Source organism: Camelina sativa, chromosome 17, assembly GCF_000633955.1.
Source record: "Camelina sativa cultivar DH55 chromosome 17, Cs, whole genome shotgun sequence".
Taxonomy (NCBI): domain Eukaryota; kingdom Viridiplantae; phylum Streptophyta; class Magnoliopsida; order Brassicales; family Brassicaceae; genus Camelina; species Camelina sativa.
In genome coordinates this window covers 260,619-279,914 of record NC_025701.1, presented here as the reverse complement: position 1 = coordinate 279,914, position 19,296 = coordinate 260,619, and the positions used below count along the sequence as shown (strand labels likewise).

The 19,296-nt window shown below is 35.6% G+C and overlaps 4 protein-coding genes across 6 annotated transcripts in view; 3 read left to right on the top strand and 1 right to left on the bottom strand.

Moving 5' to 3' along the window:
- LOC104754252 (WAT1-related protein At1g01070) lies at positions 3,219-5,820 on the top strand. Its single transcript, XM_010476391.2, has 6 exons — positions 3,219-3,540; positions 3,625-3,687; positions 3,850-3,966; positions 4,468-4,873; positions 5,199-5,350; positions 5,450-5,820. Exons 1-6 carry the CDS (start codon positions 3,338-3,340, stop codon positions 5,598-5,600), a joined length of 1,092 nt encoding a protein of 363 aa, XP_010474693.1. The 5' UTR covers positions 3,219-3,337; the 3' UTR covers positions 5,601-5,820.
- Positions 6,373-10,934, top strand: LOC104754250 (protein LHY). 3 transcript variants are annotated; one of them, XM_010476389.1, is made up of 10 exons: positions 6,373-6,628; positions 6,790-6,815; positions 6,932-7,124; positions 7,230-7,341; positions 7,493-7,554; positions 8,245-8,481; positions 8,570-8,665; positions 8,763-9,836; positions 9,923-10,272; positions 10,693-10,934. In XM_010476389.1, the coding sequence occupies exons 3-9, from the start codon at positions 7,080-7,082 to the stop codon at positions 10,259-10,261; spliced, it is 1,965 nt and encodes a 654-aa protein (XP_010474691.1). In that variant the 5' UTR covers positions 6,373-6,628; positions 6,790-6,815; positions 6,932-7,079; the 3' UTR covers positions 10,262-10,272; positions 10,693-10,934. The 3 variants fall into 3 exon arrangements, with proteins under 3 accessions (XP_010474691.1, XP_010474690.1, XP_010474692.1); XM_010476388.1 differs by lacking the exon at positions 10,693-10,934 and having other exon boundaries at positions 9,923-10,548; XM_010476390.2 differs by lacking the exons at positions 6,790-6,815; positions 10,693-10,934 and having other exon boundaries at positions 6,481-6,628; positions 9,923-10,548.
- Positions 11,084-13,077, top strand: LOC104754249 (soluble inorganic pyrophosphatase 1). The gene is made up of 9 exons (XM_010476387.2): positions 11,084-11,302; positions 11,644-11,767; positions 11,854-11,882; positions 11,976-12,041; positions 12,141-12,248; positions 12,330-12,395; positions 12,481-12,601; positions 12,681-12,762; positions 12,860-13,077. The coding sequence occupies exons 1-9, from the start codon at positions 11,099-11,101 to the stop codon at positions 12,900-12,902; spliced, it is 843 nt and encodes a 280-aa protein (XP_010474689.1). The 5' UTR covers positions 11,084-11,098; the 3' UTR covers positions 12,903-13,077.
- The window catches only part of LOC104754248 (endoribonuclease Dicer homolog 1-like), a 9,080-nt gene continuing 2,972 nt past the window's right edge, over positions 13,189-19,296 (bottom strand). The window contains exons 5-21 of the mRNA XM_010476385.2: positions 18,994-19,287; positions 18,686-18,905; positions 18,426-18,598; positions 18,223-18,345; positions 17,978-18,138; positions 17,651-17,884; positions 17,412-17,562; positions 17,137-17,319; positions 16,882-17,043; positions 16,688-16,783; positions 15,962-16,590; positions 15,603-15,700; positions 15,326-15,516; positions 14,336-15,235; positions 14,081-14,245; positions 13,599-14,002; positions 13,189-13,500 (exon numbers count right to left, since the gene is read on the bottom strand). Of these exons, the coding sequence (XP_010474687.1) occupies positions 13,323-13,500; positions 13,599-14,002; positions 14,081-14,245; positions 14,336-15,235; positions 15,326-15,516; positions 15,603-15,700; positions 15,962-16,590; positions 16,688-16,783; positions 16,882-17,043; positions 17,137-17,319; positions 17,412-17,562; positions 17,651-17,884; positions 17,978-18,138; positions 18,223-18,345; positions 18,426-18,598; positions 18,686-18,905; positions 18,994-19,287 (4,362 nt within the window). The 3' untranslated portion in view covers positions 13,189-13,322. The remainder of the gene's footprint in view (positions 13,501-13,598; positions 14,003-14,080; positions 14,246-14,335; positions 15,236-15,325; positions 15,517-15,602; positions 15,701-15,961; positions 16,591-16,687; positions 16,784-16,881; positions 17,044-17,136; positions 17,320-17,411; positions 17,563-17,650; positions 17,885-17,977; positions 18,139-18,222; positions 18,346-18,425; positions 18,599-18,685; positions 18,906-18,993; positions 19,288-19,296) is intronic.

The window sequence follows — 19,296 nt, the reverse complement described above, 5'->3', positions numbered from 1 at the left end:
TGTAAAATCTAAACCCTAACCATCTTATTTGTGAACCCAAACCGACATATAATTTCGTTCTAATTGTAAAATATAAACCCTAACCATTTCATTTGTGCACCCAAACCGACATATAATTTCGTTCTAATTGTAAAATCTAAACACTAATCATCTCATTTATGAACCCAAACCGACATATAATTTCGTTCTAATTGTAAAATTTAAATCATAACCATTTCATTTGTGAACCCAAATTGATATATAATTTCGTTCACAAAACAAAAATTACATGATATTTAAACAAATAACATGTAATATATGTAATGGGTATAAAAATAATTGTATATAAGGAGAGAGAATGCACTGTGGGTCCTATGGTAGTTTCTTAAATACTTTTGAAAATTGTGGTATCTAGTGCATATTCCCTATAAACATCATCATTCTAGTCCAACCGAATAATCTACTGATCACTCTATGATTTATTGTCATATCCCACATTGGTGTTAAATAATTCGTTTCAAAAACAAGAAAAATTTGTGTCAAAAAAAGAAAAGAAAAATATGTAAGTATATTTTTTATTTTCAGAAAAAAAAAACTGTATATGACTTGCCGTGATAGAATTCATAACCTTTTCCTTTAATATCACTTTTATTTCTATTTATGTTAAAAAGCTGAAACGTAATTGGATAGTAATATATTTAACGAACGTTGTCAATTCTTCCTTCCAGCATGCATGTTAACAAGGCGATTTTTATGTACTTTATTCACTTTCCAATAGATTATTTACTAATTAAATGGAAAAAGAACTCTTAAAATATGTAAAAAAGTTCATGTTTTTTTTTTTTTAAAGTTCATGTTAAATTTAGGAGTTTTCAAGAAATTAACATAGTTCTCGAATATGTTTCAGTATAGCATCGAAATAACATGAAAATAATAGTATTCAGAACTGATTTTGAGATTTAAATTGGCCACTGTATGAGCATCCTATATATGTTTTCTTACGGAAAACTTCACCAATATTTAAGTGGCTTACCATTTTATACGAAAAATAATGATCAACTGTTTAATATTTTGTAGCATCAACTACGTATCTATGTTTAATCTGTGATTTATCTATGTTCTTGTACCGGGATTGTTTACTCCGAATATTAGCTGTTGTTGCGGCACCTTAACTCTTTATATGTAACCAAGTACGTATTCATAATATAACATCAGAAATTTTATGAAAAAAAAAAAAAAATCAAACTACATATCAAAACACGACAAATAATCAAAAATAATTTAAAAACACGAATGGTCGTTGGACAATAAACCAAGTAGAAAACACATCCATAAATAGATAACTAAAGAGGACAATTGAAGAAAGTTAAAAGGTCTAATGGACCCGTGACTAATAAGTCCATGATCGATAGCCAGATTTGACACATATCGTACACTTAAATCAATTATAGTTGGTAGATTATATAATTGAACTCTTTATGTTTTCGTAAGCTGTTTAANTTTTTTTTTTTTTTTTTTTTTTTTTTTTTTTTGAAAAGTTTAACTCTAAACTACACATCGGGATATGCAGTTTAATTTATTTTTAATTTTGGAATTAAATGATACGTACTCAATTACAGCGCGAAACCAATCAGCAATCACTTTATATATGTGAGCTATTGGTTAGTTAGATTATTCCTAGTGTTTTATGGTTTTTGATGTGGACTTGGAAAATTTAATATAGCAATTTTATTGTAAAACTGTAGTTTAATACTGTTAATGTCGCTGTACGTAGTATGATATTTCGTATTCATATGTAAAGTAAAGATATGTGATAGGAACTGCAGTGATTGTAGTTTTAATAATAAAACTAGATAAGACATCTTTACTAAGAGCATTCCCCATTGGTCATTTTATAAAAAAATAAATAAATAAAATAATAACATTTTACATCTTCAAATTATGGAATGTCTTAAAATTAAATCTAAATTTATTCTTTAGACACCTTTATAAATATGACCGATGTATAATGATGGTCTTATGGAATTATATAAACGCACGTTCATTATAAAGTGACCATGTAGATCTTTTATACATCTTCATTTATTTTAATTAAATAATATGATTCCTTTATGTTGACCAAAAAAAAATATGATTCCTTTATATATATATCTTAATTATAGAACTCTAAATCTCATTTCGTTTTCTACTAGTGTTATGACATGTCATAACAGACCTAATACCTTCTCCAGGACCAGGTAATAGCTCATCCAAAGTCCAAACTATCTTGAACCGAATCATATTTCTACTTAAACCATCGTACCCATGATCAGTAATTTAGATTTTGACACTATATCAAGTTAGTACTTAAACCATCGATATCGTACTTAGTTACCCTACTTAGATCAATAATATATAGCAAAGGTAACCTATAAACATAATTTATGTATTTTTCAAATATAATTTTTAAAAATGCTATTGGTGCAACCAATTTTTCTTACAAGTGTTTTTTATTTTTTTGCAAAATCCTTTAAATTAACATGATTGAAATTGATAAATATATGTTTGTAGAAATATTCCTTTTAAATCCAAGCCAATCACAAGTCACAACTTATATCGTTTCATAAGTTCTAATACTGGTTGTATACGGTGATATCAGAGAAAATGGAGGACGAAAACAAATAATTTAAAGTACGTACTACGTAGCCCGGAGATATGCTTCGAGTAATGTACAAATTGTGCAGTAGATGATAACACGAACAAAATGTGACAAAGCCAATTAACACCTGTCTTGTATAACGTCTATATCTTGGAAAAAGAAGAAAAAAAGCAATAATAATTTTATATCGCTGGAAATTAAACAGGCTGTAAGAACATTTAAATTGTTCGCCAAATTAACGAATATTCATCATTTTTATTGTTTTGGTTTTTAAATATACGTACGTCGTCCTGGTAACATACCTATCTGATTTCCTCAGAATCTTACAAAAACTATACGAATATATGATTAATTTGGTAATATCTTAAGCTAAATAATTTAAACGTTTGAAAATCCTAGAGGAATAAGAATGACGAATATAATTAAAAATCAAAGGTTGTGGTCTGAAGTGAATGAAAATAACTACATACAAGTGCATGTTAATTTTTTTTTAAAAGACTTTTTTTTTGTTAATTAAAGAATTATATTTTTTTAGGTTAACGTCAAAGAAAGTCCAATGTGGAAAGAACCTATATACACACTTTCGTATATATATGCGAAGGGTTGTGGTTGCCAAACTCAAAGCACGCATCGGGTCTTATCTCTTTCTAACACACACAGACAAACTCACATAGAGAGAAAGAGAGAGAGAGAGAGAGAAAGAGCGAGAGAGAAGGAGAGATGGGTGAAGATATGGGAGGAGTGAGAGTAGTTGGAAAATATTCACCGGTTATAGTAATGGTGATATCAAATGTAGCGATGGGTTCGGTGAATGCACTTGTGAAGAAAGCTCTTGATGTTGGCGTGAACCATATGGTCATTGGTGCTTATCGAATGGCTATTTCAGCTTTCGTTTTGGCTCCGTTAGCCTATATCTTGGAAAGGTTTGATATTTTGATGAAATAACAAAGTTACTAATATTAATATGTATATTTAGCTAAATATCATTGTATATTTATGGTTAATAGGAAAACAAGACCGAAGATGACCTTTAGGCTAATGGTTGATCATTTCATCAGCGGCCTGCTCGGGTTTGTCCTCGCAAAACTAATTGCAAATTATTATATTGTTTTGTTCATTTCCATTTTCTTGTATGTTAACGTATTCTTACAAGTTTCAAGGTCCATATAATAAATAATCAAAAGTTCAAAATTATTATTATTTTAATATATTTTTGGGGTTTAAATTGGCAGGGCGAGTTTGATGCAATTTTTCTTTTTGCTTGGTCTGTCGTACACGTCCGCAACTGTTTCGTGTGCTTTGGTAAGCATGTTGCCTGCAATCACCTTCGCTTTGGCCCTTATTTTCAGGTAAAGATGGAACCATCTAACGTCATTTTTTCATTCAATGATAACAATTCATCATTCAATAATAATAATAATAATTGTTATACCCTGTATTAAGGCGCCAACGAAAGTAATATCAATATTTTGGTTAATTCTTCTTATGCAATATGATTAAATTTCCATTAACATTACCTAAAGTATACGTATAACTTCATCCAACTGAGCCCCTTTTTTATACCTTTTCCTGACAAAAGGTCTTTTTTATTGAATACGTTGAATTTTCATAAACTTTGATAAAACTAATAGTTAATTCGTTAAATCAAACATAATATATTATCTATCATTTGAGCTTTGAAATTTAATTGTTTTATATACTTTTTTGTTATCTATATATGTCTTCATGTATATTATTAGATATTATATATGTCAATCTAAGCTTATATTTATTTTATTTTTTTATCTTACAATATGATTTTAAAATAAATTATTTTAAACTTACTCTTTTTTTTTTTTTTTTTTTTTTAGGATTGAAAAACTAAAGGTTTTAAAGACCAAAGCAGGAATGTTGAAGGTGATTGGAACTCTAATATGTATTAGCGGAGCTCTGTTCTTAACGTTTTACAAAGGCCCTCAAATATCAAATTCTCACTCTCACCGAGAGGCTCCACACACAAAGAACAACGCTCAAGAAGACAAAACCAATAATTGGCTTCTTGGATGTCTTTACTTAACCATAGGAACCGTCTTGCTATCTTTATGGATGCTATTTCAAGGAAATTTAAGCATTAAGTACCCTTGCAAATACTCAAGCACTTGTCTCATGTCAATATTCGCGGCGTTTCAATGTGCTCTCTTGAGCCTTTATAAGAAGAGAGACGCTAATGATTGGATCATCGATGATAGATTCGTGATCATGGTCATTATATACGCTGTAAGTATCATATCTTCATAAATCTAAAAATATATTTAAAAGTTAAATTTATGAGCTTATTATGCAAGAACTTTAAAAATTTGGGAGAAACAGGGGTTATCTATTACGGTATTTTAGACTAACCACCTACTAAATTGATGCTATCATATGTTTCTCTAATATATTTTTTTTGGCGCCATTGCCATTAATCATTTAATTGCTTTTTTGATAATTAATCATTTAGTTGTCTTCAGATCTCTCAATAGCCACAAATTTTTTACAAATACACTTCTTGGATAATATAATACACGACACTTACAATATATATATCATACACGTATTGTAGGGAGTGGTCGGACAAGCAATGTCGACGGTAGCAACAACATGGGGAATAAAGAAATTGGGAGCTGTTTTTGCATCGGCATTTTTCCCAATTATTCTCATTTCGGCCACTCTGTTTGATTTCCTGATTTTACACACTCCTTTATACATCGGAAGGTACATTCTTCGATCATCTCTATCAATTTTTATATAGTTTTATATCGTAAATGTGTACACATAACAATAGTTACAATTTTTTTAACTTTTGTAATACAGTGTGATTGGATCACTAGTGACAATAACGGGTCTCTACATGTTCTTGTGGGGTAAGAACAAAGAAACGGAACCATCGACAACACTGCCTTCCCGGATGGATGACGAAGCTAAAAATATCAATAATGAAAACGAGTCTAAGTCGCCCGTTTAATATAATGATATCGTTGTTATTGTACTTTACAAATAAGTGCTACTATATTTCTACTTAATATTGAAGGAGAGACTGTGAGATAAAATATCCTTATTCGAAGTTCGGAACCCGAAACATCGACGTAGAGAGTTGTAAAATAGTTTTAATAATGATATAACGATGGTTATGAATTTTTAACCATAATCTTGTAGTATGTAATAAAACATCTCTATTTACTTAACGCTCTTTGGGTTATTAAGTTATTATCATCGTATATGCATTTGGAATTCAAAAGCAGGCACATCTTGTTTAAATTTTACTTTTTGTAATCGAGTCATTAAAAAAATGAAGCGTAGAATAGGCCCATGAGAAGCCCATGAGTCATATTAAAAATGGAAAAAGGCTAAATTGGAGGCCCATAGAAATAGTATAGATGTAAGAAGCCCATATATATATATAACGGTCCATATAAGGTGCATTGTGTTTACATAACCGACACGTATCGGTAAGAACAGCAACGCAGCTGGCGCCGTACCCACTTGCCGATACCAAGTAACCGGGAAGAAACCGTTGACACGTAAGCAAAGAAGTCACTTTTTGAGAATTAAACCCAAGGTGAGAAGGGGTGTTTCTGGCTCATAGAGAAGCAACTTGATAGCTACCAAAAAGTGCAGTTAGTCAGCCACTACATTCTCACCACGTGTCGAACTCCGATGACTTCTGTTTTTCCCCATTATACCCTTGGTGGTGTTTCAGCCTCAAAATATTAAAAAACATGTTAAAATACAAAAATTAGGGGAAAAATTGTTGTGGCTGAGATTGCTTCTGGCTTCTTCTTCTTCTTCTTCCAAGTAGTCTTCTTCAGCCTAAAACAGTCTTCCTACTTCCTTCTTCCTTCTTCTTCACTTTATCTTCTTCTTCTGTCTCTCTCTCTTTCTACGTTTTCATTGTTTTTTAGGGTTTCTTTTAATTTTGTTTCTCGATTTGAACTGTTTCCGGGAACGATGATCTAGTTTGTATACTTGACTCCTCCATGGCTATTCTCAAGGGTATAGCTTTTTTAAACATTATTATTATCAGTTTTTTAGGGTTCCTCTTTTACATATTAAGATAATAAGAAGATCTCCTCTGTAATTAAAGTTGAACATATAATGATAAATACAAATCTAGTGATTAAATACTGATATGAAGATTTGTGATGCTTGTAAAGGTTTTGGCTGCCATGGATTCGTTTCGGTGAGGCTTCTCATAACAAATTGAGTTTGCAAAAGATTTCTCTTTTTTGAAATTTCTAAATCTATCTTTCAGTTTGTGTGGATAAAAAAAAAAATACTTTCCTCTTTTTTTTGTAGTTGCTCTAGATTCTAAAGAGGTTATTATCACAACGGCTTTGCTGCAATTTGGAAACTTTCATGTTTTTGGAGATCAAAGATGGTTTCTTTGTTATACTTTACTTGTTAGAGAGGATTTGAAGCAGCTAATTGCTGCAAAGATCCTGTTATGGATACTACTAATACATCTGGTGGAGAAGAATTATTAACTAAGGTCCTTCATTCATTTTATGCTTGAGATTGGTGTTTTTTGTCTGTTTGAGAATTGAGATTTTGGATTCTTGTTTGTGTGAAGAAGATTTGGTTTTTGATTGTTTAGGCGAGAAAGCCATATACAATAACAAAGCAGCGAGAACGATGGACAGAGGATGAACATGAGAGGTTTTTAGAAGCCTTGAGGCTTTATGGAAGGGCTTGGCAACGAATTGAAGGTCGGGAACCAAATTAGCTTTTTTGTATGCTTAGTTTTGATGTGAGAGACTTTGTTTAGGAGTTTTGTTTTCAGATTGTTTTATCTCCTCTTGATTTGGAGATTCTTCTCTTCTCTTTCTCTTTTCCTTTCCCTTTTGATTTTGATTGCAGAACATATTGGGACAAAGACTGCTGTTCAGATCAGAAGTCATGCACAAAAGTTCTTCACTAAGGTTAGAGCTGATGATCTCTTCAAAACCGTTTAATAAACATGTTCATTAACTTGTGTTCAATTAAAGTGAAGGCACTAATGGTTTGTATTGGGTAAATATAACTTCTCCGGTCTCTATATCGATGTTTAGAGGTTCCCTATCACCGTCTGTGTTCTGTCTGAAAAAAAGATGATTGAAGGTTCATTTTTTTCTTAGTCATTGCTTCAAGTAGATATTTGGTTTGTGTTGCTAAGTAGAGTTTGTTGGTTCTGAGGATTGCAGCAGGCTCTATAGAAACATTTGGTTTTACATTGTCATTTGCTCTTTAACTGATCGAGTTCACGAATTGTCCAAGTGGAAAACATCTGTTAGATTAAAGAGAACTTTTTATTCTTTGATACTATAAGATAAGGTCCAAAGTAACATAACTGGCATTGCATTTGCATGAGACAATTGACCCATATTCACTTAAGTCTATGAAATAATGGGATTGCATGGATTCTTTTATATAGCCAACCAAACCTCCTTGCCATATAGGACAGGACATGAAGTAACTCTATCATCTCTACCCCGAAACATTCGTGTCAGTATAAGACTTTTTTTCCAACCTCGTGCTATGGTCAATTACATGAGTCTCATGATTTTTACATCTGAGCTGCATTTTCCCATCTCCGGTTTGGGGAAATCTCACAGTTTTTGGTTCTCTTTCAGTTAGAGAAAGAGGCTGAAACTAAAGGTATTCCTGTCTGTCAAGCTCTGGACATAGAAATTCCACCTCCTCGTCCTAAACGAAAACCCAACACTCCTTATCCTCGCAAACCTGGGAATAACGTTACATCTTCCTCACAAGTATCATCAGCAAAAGATGCAAAACTTGTTTCGTCTGCCTCTTCGTCACAGTGTAATAATCACGCCTTCTTGGATTTGGAAAAAATGCCGTTTCCAGAGGTTTGTTCCTAATCATTCTCATCATCTTTCTATCATTTTGTTGTCTCTTTCTTGTGATAATCGTCTTTATGTTTTTTTTTCTAATTAGAAAACATCAACTGAAAAAGAAAATCAAGATGATAGTTGCTCGGGGGTTTCAACCATGAACAAGTATCCCTTACCAAAGAAAGTAACTCCAAGAAAGGTATAAAATTGTACTCTAAAATTCTGATGAATGCTGTATTTAGAGTTCTATTGCATGACAAAAGAAAAATAACTTGTTGCATTCTGATTTTGAGCAGGGAAATGCCGATATTGAAACAAGTAAGAACTCAACCGTGGACAATGCGGTTCAAGATGTTCCTAAGAAGAATAAAGACAAAGATGGTAACGATGGTACTGTTCACAGCCTGCAAAACTACCCTTGGCATTTCCACGCAGATATTGTAAACGGGAATATCGCAAAATGTCCTCAAAATCATCCCTCAGGTATGGTATCTCAAGACTTCATGTTTCATCCTATGAGAGAAGAAATTCACGGGCACGGAAATCGTCAGGCTACTACTACAGCATCTGCTTCTACTACTACAACTTGTCATCAAGCGTTTCCAGCTTGTCATTCACAGGATGATTACCGTTCCTTTCTCCAGATGTCATCTAGTTTCTCCAATCTTATTATGTCAAATCTCCTACAGAACTCTGCAGCTCATGCTGCTGCTACATTTGCTGCTTCCGTTTGGCCTTATGCGAGTGCCGGGAATTCTGGAGATTCATCAACCCCAGTGAGCTCTTCTCCTCCAAGTATAGCTGCCATTGCTGCTGCTACAGTAGCTGCTGCAACTGCTTGGTGGGCTTCTCATGGACTGCTTCCTGTATGTGCTCCAGCTCCAGTTGCATGTGTTCCATTACCAACCGATGCAGTTCCAACTCCAGCGATGACTGAGATGGATACCGTTGAAAATGCTCAACCACTGCTTGAGAAACAAAACACAGCTGTGCAAGATCAAAACTTGGCTTCGAAATCTCCAGCTTCATCATCTGATGATTCAGAGGAGACCGGAGTAACCAAGCTAAATGCTGTCTCAAATACAAATGGTGATAAGATGGAGGAAGTTATTGTAACTGCTGCTGTGCATGATTCAAACGGTACCAAGAAGAAAAATCTGGTGGATCGCTCATCGTGTGGCTCAAACACACCTTCGGGGAGTGATGTGGAAACAGATGCATTAGATAAAATGGAGAAAGATAACGAGGATGTGAAGGAGACAGATGAAAATCAACCAGATGTAAATGAGTTAAATAACCGTAAGATTAAATTGAGAGAAAACAACAACAACAACCAAGCTACTGATTCGTGGAAGGAAGTCTCCGAAGAGGTAAAATGAGAAACCCAATGATTGATGGCATATTGCAGATTTTTGTTTTGGGAATTAACACTATGCATCCACAAAAATCTTTTCAGGGTCGTATAGCGTTTCAGGCTCTCTTTGCAAGAGAAAGATTACCTCAAAGCTTTTCACCTCCTCTATTGGCAGAGAATGTGAATGGGAAACAAAGTGACACGTCAATGCCATTGGCTCCTCCTAATTTCAAAGTTCAAGGTTCTTGTGATGCAGACCAAGAAAGAGTAGTAATGATCGGTGTTGGACCTGGCAAGAGTCTAAAAACGAGACAAACAGGATTTAAGCCGTACAAGAGATGTTCAATGGAACTGACAGAGAGCCAAGTTGGGAACACAAACAATCAAAGTGATGAAAAAGTCTGCAAAAGGCTTCGATTGGAAGGAGAAGCTTCGACATGACAGACTTTGAGGTAAAAAAAAACAACCACATATTTACCAATATCTCTAGTGTTAGTAATTGCTTCTTCAATCTATATGAAAGAAAGAGACTGTTATTTCTTCTTCATCTTTAGATCCATGAGAACATTTCTTTGGTCAAGTCAGGTTCTGTACCATATCACCACCCCATGTATTATTATCTCTTGTCTCTGTTTGTTGTGTATGCTACTTCTAGTCTATATGTCTGCTGCTACTACTACTGTTAATTAACCATTCAAGCAATGGATTCATGTCTTTTTTTCTCTTAATTGTGGATATTGATGATGGTATCATAAATAGTTAGGAATGATAAAAAGATGGATTGTACAAAAGTTTCAACTTTGAATGTTTTTGTCTTTTGTGTTACTTTTTGTCCATAATGATTCTCTCTGTTGTTTGATTTAAACTTGAAGGCGCTCATTGCCCAAACGCCAAAAGGCCTAAAGATGCTCGGGTGGGCTTAAGATTTTATTCACTCTACTCGGCCTACATACAACATTCCCCCTGTTACAAGCTTAACTAACAAGCGCTAAGGATATTAATCTATAACATAATGCACTGCAATCTCTTCATTTATCTTACTGATGAATGAATAAAATGTATGTATATATTTATTTTCGGAATTAAGATGCAATAAAGTATCCTATTTTTTGTAGAATTATTACCGAAAACGCTATGAAGGATATTTTCTTCTATTTTTTTATATATTCGTTTACACTTTTTATAATATAATTAACGGTGAAAATGTTATAAACAAATCGCAAAAATTAATTGAAAATCTTTCTCAAAGGAAAAAAGAAAATATTTGTCAATTATTTAATGAGTGATACGAGTTGTATAGAAGTTTTGATCCGTAAATATATATCGGAGGTCACTCTCTCAATATATACACCTTACCTAAAACGCTTAATTACAAAATATTACAATAGAATAGACCAACGCTCGTCACTCCTTTCTTTCCTCTCCCAAAGTGTTTCTTCATCCTTGCGATTCCAAAAACATATCGGCTGTTCCGATCCAAAGGTACGTTTTTTCCTCCTAAAGATCGTCAAAGTTGGATGCTTTTCGATGTTTAATCTACTGGGTATTGCTTCAAATCTCAATCATCCATCGACTTTAAAAAAAAAAGTAGAACAGATTTGGCGTAGATCTTTTAGTTATCGATACGTTAATATCAATAGAAACGTATATCTTAATTTTGGTATTATCGATCTTAAATAATCTGCTCTAAAGATTGTTTTTCTCTTGTGGGGTCTGATTCTGCAATAAATTTTGGTATTTTTGATTCGATTGATGATACTCTCTCTTTCTCTCTCTCTCTGCCCCCAATTTTGAGTTTTTGATTCATAACGTTTTGAAAACAGATGAGTGAAGAAGGGAACGAAGACCAGAAGCAGCAGCGACCTGCTCCTCGTCTTAACGAGAGGATTCTCTCTTCCTTGTCTAGACGTTCTGTAGCTGCACATCCATGGCATGATCTTGAGATTGGTATACAAAATCATATCTTATTCAGTTTTTTTTTTGCATGCTTTTTGTGTTTTGTATTTTGGGATTAATTCATAATTCATATGTAGGACCTGGAGCTCCACAGATTTTCAACGTGGTAAGTTTCTTTCTTCTACTGTTTTGAGAATCTTGTTATGAGAATGAGATGGGTTCTTGAATCGTTTTGTCATTGGATGATGATGCTGATTAGGTTGTGGAGATCACAAAAGGAAGCAAGGTCAAATATGAACTTGACAAAAAGACAGGACTCATCAAGGTTTGGTTATATATCAAGATCAATCATTATTGTCTTATGTATCAATGATGGTTTTCTTACCGCAAAGTCAATAACATCTTTGCATTATCTCTCATTCAGGTTGATCGTATTCTGTACTCATCAGTTGTGTACCCTCACAACTACGGTTTTGTTCCTCGCACATTGTGTGAAGACAATGACCCAATTGATGTATTAGTCATCATGCAGGTATTAACTCTTTTCCTTTCTTTCTTATAGTCTGCACCAAACATTTATATTTCAATAAACAAATTTATTATCTTTGTGTAGGAACCTGTCCTTCCCGGTTGTTTCCTGCGTGCCAGAGCCATTGGATTAATGCCTATGATTGATCAGGTAAGCACTAAGTTGGCTCTGTTTTTTTCTCTCTTACTCCAGTCTCAGTTTAAATGATTCTTGTTTTTTATCTCGGTAATTTTAGGGTGAAAAAGATGACAAGATCATTGCTGTTTGTGTTGATGATCCTGAGTATAAACATTACACTGACATCAAAGAACTTCCTCCTCACCGTCTCTCCGAAATCCGTCGTTTCTTTGAAGACTGTATCCTTCTTTATTGTTCCTCTTTATTTTTACTCAAGAAGTATTTAGTTTTTTCCCTTTAACTTATAATCTCTTACAGACAAGAAAAACGAGAACAAGGAAGTTGCAGTGAATGATTTTCTCCCATCTGGGGATGCTATTGGAGCTATCCAGTACTCAATGTAAGTCTCTCTTTCTCCATCAAGAGCCAAACTTTCTTACATCTTTCTTACTCAATGTAACATTAAAGCAATTCTGGATTTGACTTTTCCATTACAGGGACCTCTATGCTGAATACATTCTCCATACTCTGAGGCGTTGAAGCTTTCCTGTGAACAATCCTGCCAACATCTTTGTTTCTGTTGCTTTTCATTGATAATAAGAAGCATATGATCCTAATTGATACCTTTCTCTGCATTTTTCTATTAGACTCGGACCATATCATTTGTCCTTGTAAACTCATACTATTGTTATAAAGAGATCTTGACATTTGAAAATTTGGCTCTGTTTTGGTTTAACCTGTTAGAAGAATTCTATACCCAATTAAATGGAATAGCAGATCAATTGATTTAAATACTAAAACCACTAGCCAAAATTTTCACTAATTCTAGTAGAAGTCAAAGGTTTTTATACTTTAAAAATTCAAAATCCCATAATCATGTCCATAATGACTCTTTTGGAATATTATTACATAAATAGACATGTCACTATTCTTAAATTTAATACCAAGTAAAAACAAAGATCAAAGATAACTTTTATTTAGAAGCTCAAGTAGGAGAACTGCGGCAGAATCTTTAGCCTTTTTAACACTCGGCATTGGCTCTCCAATACATTCATCAGTCCATCCTCTATCGCTTGTATTCACTCTTACCGCAAAAGTAAACCTCTTTGCGTGCGCTGGTCCTCCTTCTTTCAAACATCTACGAAAATTTCACCACAAACCCCAAATAAGCTCAATAAAACCTCAAACAAAATCATAGCAATTACAAAAGTTTTACTCATAATTTAAACTCTTTACCTGTAAGAAGGCATTGGCCAATTCTTCCTCAAGCAAATATCGTTCAATGTCTGTCTCGTAAACGTCTGATTCCCATTCTTCTTGTTCCCATTCTCATTCTCATCCTGATTCTCTCCTGTATTCCCGTTCACACGCTTCTCCTTTGATTCCGCTATTTCTTTCTCTTTCAAGGCAGCAAGTGCATTCCTGGCCGCTAGCTTTTGCGCCATTTTCTTCTGCGGGTTTTGTGCCACTCCGATTTGGACGCCGTCGATGAACACTTCCACAGTCGCTGTGTTACCACTTCGACTTGCTTTGTACTCTAATCCTTCTGCTTGTTGCTGGCACCGCTCTTGTAGCTCTCGAACTGGATGCATAGGAAGTGTCTCTGGTGTCACCATGGGCTGAAGCAAAGGTTGAAAAACCTGGAATAAAAGATAAAAAAGTGTTAGTAAAAGCTAGTAACTAGAATTTACTAGAGATTTTAAACCAAAATAACTAACCTTCCAAGCTGCAGTTGTATCTTTTCCACTATCAAGAAAAATAGCACCTGCAATAGATTCAACAATATCTCCAAGAACCTTTGGGGCTTTACAGTCTCCCAAACCAAAAGAGTTAAAACCCGGTTTCGATGACTCGGTTTGAACTTCCTTCACAAAATCCCGAATCTGAAATAATAAAAAAACAAACCAAACAGTCATATATTTGTAAGTGGTGTTTTGGGAACAAAATAGTTTTGGTTTTTAAGATTTGTTTACCTGTTTCTCAAGGGCGCTAGAACCGTGACGAAGGTACAAGTGGAGTTTATGTTTAACGGCAACACGGGCGAAATTTTCGTTGTTAACCGCAGCAGCACGAAGATCTGTTAACCGACCAGGAGGAAGGCTTGTGTATGTGAAAAACAGGTGTCTTGTAATAAGATGATCTAAGACAGCATCACCTACAAATTCCAATCTCTGGTAACACGAAACACCTGAAGATGGTCTTGAAGCATGTGTTATAGCTTCAACAAGAAAACCTTTCTCTTTAAACTCGAAGTTAAGAGCTCTCTCGAGGCCAACAAAGTCAATACTCTTGAGTATACTCTCTGGAACATTAGCAGGTTTAATAGTTCCTTCCACTTCTTCAGGTTCATCCTCCACATGGATCCCAATCCACTTCATCAAATGATTTGCTGCAATCTTACCCCCTTCCACGTAATAAACACCGATCAAAGCTTCAACAACATCAGCCAACGTTTTGCTAGACAAGACTCGGTACGAACTCAAGTCACCCTCTAGTTCACCATCTTCCATCTCTCCATCTTCAAACACATCGCTGTTATCCTTGGAAACAGGTTTCTGCTCTTCATCAAAAAAAGAAGATTCTTTTGTGTCCTCGTCGAAAACTGGAGGCACACCAGGAGCAGACCACCTAGACGGGGCGAAACGATCCGCCTGGATATATGACTGAAGCCCTTTAACCAGAGCAAACTGATAAAGAACCATATTACTAACCATCTGTTGTCTCATCCTTGTAAGCTGACCCTCGTGCTTTTGTGGATACTTCAGAAACAGAAAACGACTAACAACCCATTTTAGATACGCATCTCCTAAAAGCTCAGCTCTCTCGTAGCAGAACGTTTCCTGGCACGAGGCGGCAGTCAAGGCTTCCAGAATCTACACATATATATATATGTACCAAATCAGATTAGACTAGTTTCAACAAAACAGAACAAGAAAGACAAACAAAAGACTCTAACTACGCACCTTTGATGTGGGAATAGGATAGCTAATCAAATTTTTGAGTTGAACAGCGAGCAAAATGCTCTCAACTCTTCTCATTATAGAGGGCAACCTCTGAGCACCTCGGACAAGTGAACCCGAAAGTGGATGCACAACGCATATTTCAGGTGGAAGAAACACGTAATATGTTTTATCAAGGATCGTCTCTGATTCACCTTAAATTACAGAATCAAACAACACGTATTAATCTACCAGTCAATCAATAAATGTTGAAGACATAAAATTATCTTAATAATAGTACCTGACTGTTCAAACCGAGGAGAAAGGAGGTTCTTGCAATATGAAACACCCCGTCCTTTGATCAAAGGTTGTTGCTTACGGTTTAAATCAACTCCATACCTGATAAATAACATTATAGAAGAAGACTTGTATAGCCTCAGATACCTCAGGTTGTGCAAGAAGAAGAAGAAAAGCCGATCTTGTACATATATCAGTGGATATCTCTTAATACATAGACAGGCTTTGCTTCTCCTTCTTGCACAACACCTTGAGGTGAACTGAGGCCATGTAAGTCCTCGTGATCACAGAAAAGTTATTAGTATAGTGCTTACTTCTCTAATGAAACTTAGAAAAAGCATTGGAAGAATAAAAAATTCATACTTTTGCTTGTAATAGTCAGCATATGTGTTGTACTCTAGGGGACCAAGATATCCCTCCTTCCTTGGGAATGATGTTTCTGCACTCATGTCATAACAAATTGAATCAACGTAAAACCGCTTCCCGGAATGTGCGGCTGTAACTATTTTCCCAACAAGATCTTCTGCAACCATGCACCCATCAGCCATCATCAGTTTCCCTTTTGATAGATCATCTTCTACTTCCTTCTCAAAAGTATCTCTTACAGGTAACAATCCAGAAGCTCTCACAACATCGAAGGATGCTACAGCTCCTCTAATACCATAAGTTGGGTGAGATTTTTGCCCAAAGGCAATGTTGTTACGAAGTTTACCAAACCCGTATTCCCTTCTGTCACCACCAAGAGTTCTTTCATTAGTCCCGAGATATACATCCGGACGAGCTCTCTGTAGTGGGTTGTCCCACACAGTGGTTTTGGTAATCTTTTCAACCAATTCCCAGTTGATCCCTTTTATGGGTTCCATACACGTATTCTCAGAAACAGGGACAAACAAGTAGGCCTTTGCAGGATCCCATGGTGTCGTTGAGGGTTCAACATCAACGTCCAACACGATACTCATTAATCTCACATGAAACTTTTTTAAAGATGATAGCTGCCCAAGATATGCCACCAATATAAGATCAAAAAGAAAATCTCAAGCAAACATATATGTGAGGGGAAATATAAGTTGGTTGTTTGTTCAGTCTAACCTGGTTTTCTGTAATATCAAGCGATCCCTTGAAAGCAAGAGATGCTTTAGTGATCATGGCCCGAGCAACATAAAGATCCATAGACATCGATAATACCTGACACAACAAAAAAATCTTTAGATAAGGGGCAAGGGAAACTATTGTAACATCTCCGAATTCTAAAGCTCAAATCCATGGAGAAGAGTAACAAGAACCTCTGCATCCAGCTCATTGCCAAAAAGAATCGCGAACTCTGAAACTTCGGTTAGGAATGAATCTTTTGAAGAGCCAAGATCTACACATGTCACATTGTACATGTATAAATGGAATAGCTTTGAGCTCTCACAAGTTTCCTTTCCCGATAAAATCCATTCACCCTGTACACATGGTAGAGGAACAGTCAAGTTTTGAAACCAAATTTTCACTAACAGCACATTTAGTCATTTTTCATAGGTTAGTGCTAATTTTACCTTAAGTACATCCGCAACACCTTCAGGATAGAACTCTCTATGTCTAGCAGTCCCAGGAACAGGCTCACCTTCATCATCTTGGTCAGCCTTCTCAGCGTCGTGGCCACTTCCCTTGTCCGGCAATAGCATATCGGTAAATGCACCCATCTCATGCAGTTTCTTGCATGCAGCTAGACATACAGCCTACATATCAAACACACAAACATTCAAGACATGGGAACACAACACATGGTAATAAACGAAGAAGATAAATGAACAGTAAATAAGAAGTCCACCTGTTGAGCAAGACGCATTGAACTGCAAACAGGACCCTCGAGTATTTCAAATGGTGCATTGCAAGGAAGCTGAAGCCTACATGAATACTCTGTGTGGCCTCCAGGCTTTTCATGTTTCTCCATGCTAAACTCAGGACGAAGAATCGCATACCTGAGACACAAAGAGAGAAGCAACCCATCGTTTCATACAGGAAGAAAAAAAAGAACCTTAAAACGATAAAAGGTATCAGTAAACTTACCTGTCTCCAGGAAGCTGAGAGCAGTAGAAATGTACAAGACCAACAGCAGAATTCAAGCTAACCATGGCACCAGTTGTCTCCACCTTATAAACTGTACCTGGCACAGCATCAATGGAGATTAACCTTGATGTATCTTTGAGATGACTGAGATCAGTTCTTTCTATAGCTTCTTTTCGCAGTGTCTCCTCACTGTTCCTAGCATTCCTTAAGAATGCTGCGTGAGATACATTTCCCCTGCAAGTAACACAAGTTGACATATATATAAGAGATTGATTTATTGATCAGATGTTAAGAAAACAAATGTAATTCCTAAAGCTTTTTATGTACCTCTCAACCATGAGTATGTAGTCTGATCCAGGCTTTCTTGCCCGACCACGAGACTGAATGTATGCCAGCACTGTCTTTGCAAGGTCGAAACGCATAACAACGTTACATTGCCTAATATCGAGCCCTTCCTCCGCAACGCTTGTGGCGACTAATAGTGTCACCTATCACAACAGAAAGAGACATATGTAAAAAGACTAAAGGCTTAAATACAAAACCAAATTACCCAAAAGACAAATCTTTCATACATGGCCATCTCGGAATTTGGAAATTGTATCCTGCATCTGGGATGATTTCATTTCCTGGCTGTTATTATGTCCAATCATGCTGGCACACCGTATAAAACCAAGTGAAGGCAGCTCAGCAAAAACCTGAAAATTTCCAAGATCAGAGATAGAGACAGGACATGTGTACTTAAAGATCAAACTGTTACTTTCACTTTAATCCTAACCTTTGGAAGAACCAACGCAGCAACCACCCTCTCAACAAACACAATAGCACGAAAATCAGCTGTGTGCTGATACTTAAGGAGTAGTTTGATCAATGATTGAACTTTTGGAGTAACTTTCCCATCAGCCACTGCGGCACCTATTACTTTATCAACGTGTTCCCCTCCCGAGACCACTAAAACCATAGAGCATTGTTAATATACGGTTTCTCAGAACGGTAAATAGTAAATATATATGTACAAATAATGTGGTTGAGACTTACCATGATCAGCAGGGAGCTCCCCTTCCTCCATCTCGTCATGTGCATTACCATTTTCTGGTTTGCTAACTTCAGCTGCGACCTTTTCAGCAGCAGCGCCTTCAAGAAGCTCACATTGTAACAGTGACACCACCTCGTTGAGGTATGATTCTTGAAACTTGACGTCCACTTGGAAATTCACCCTCTCGTCACTTTGCAGAGCAGTCAAGAATGATTGTGCCACCTTGAAAGAAAAAACAAAAAGTTAATATCATATGAACATAAACAAAACCAGTTCAAATCATCTAAACATATGTTATCCATTTTTTTACCTTGTAAGCACACCATTGACCCAATTCAGCAAGCGTATAATTTATAGCTCTAAGTTTATGAATCAAATTGGCAGCTCCATCGCTCTCCGTTCTTTCAGACACGCCATAAACTTGTCTCAATTCATCCTTTGCTCCAGCATCCCTAGCCCCCATAAACTGCCACTTGCTTTTCCTTGAACTTGCTTGTGCTGCTTCTTCCACGGCTGCAATCATTTGCTTTATTGTCTCGTGAAGAGACCACATAGTCGCAGCTTTGTCATACTCAACAACAATCTCTGAAGGCATAGGCACATGCTTCTCTAA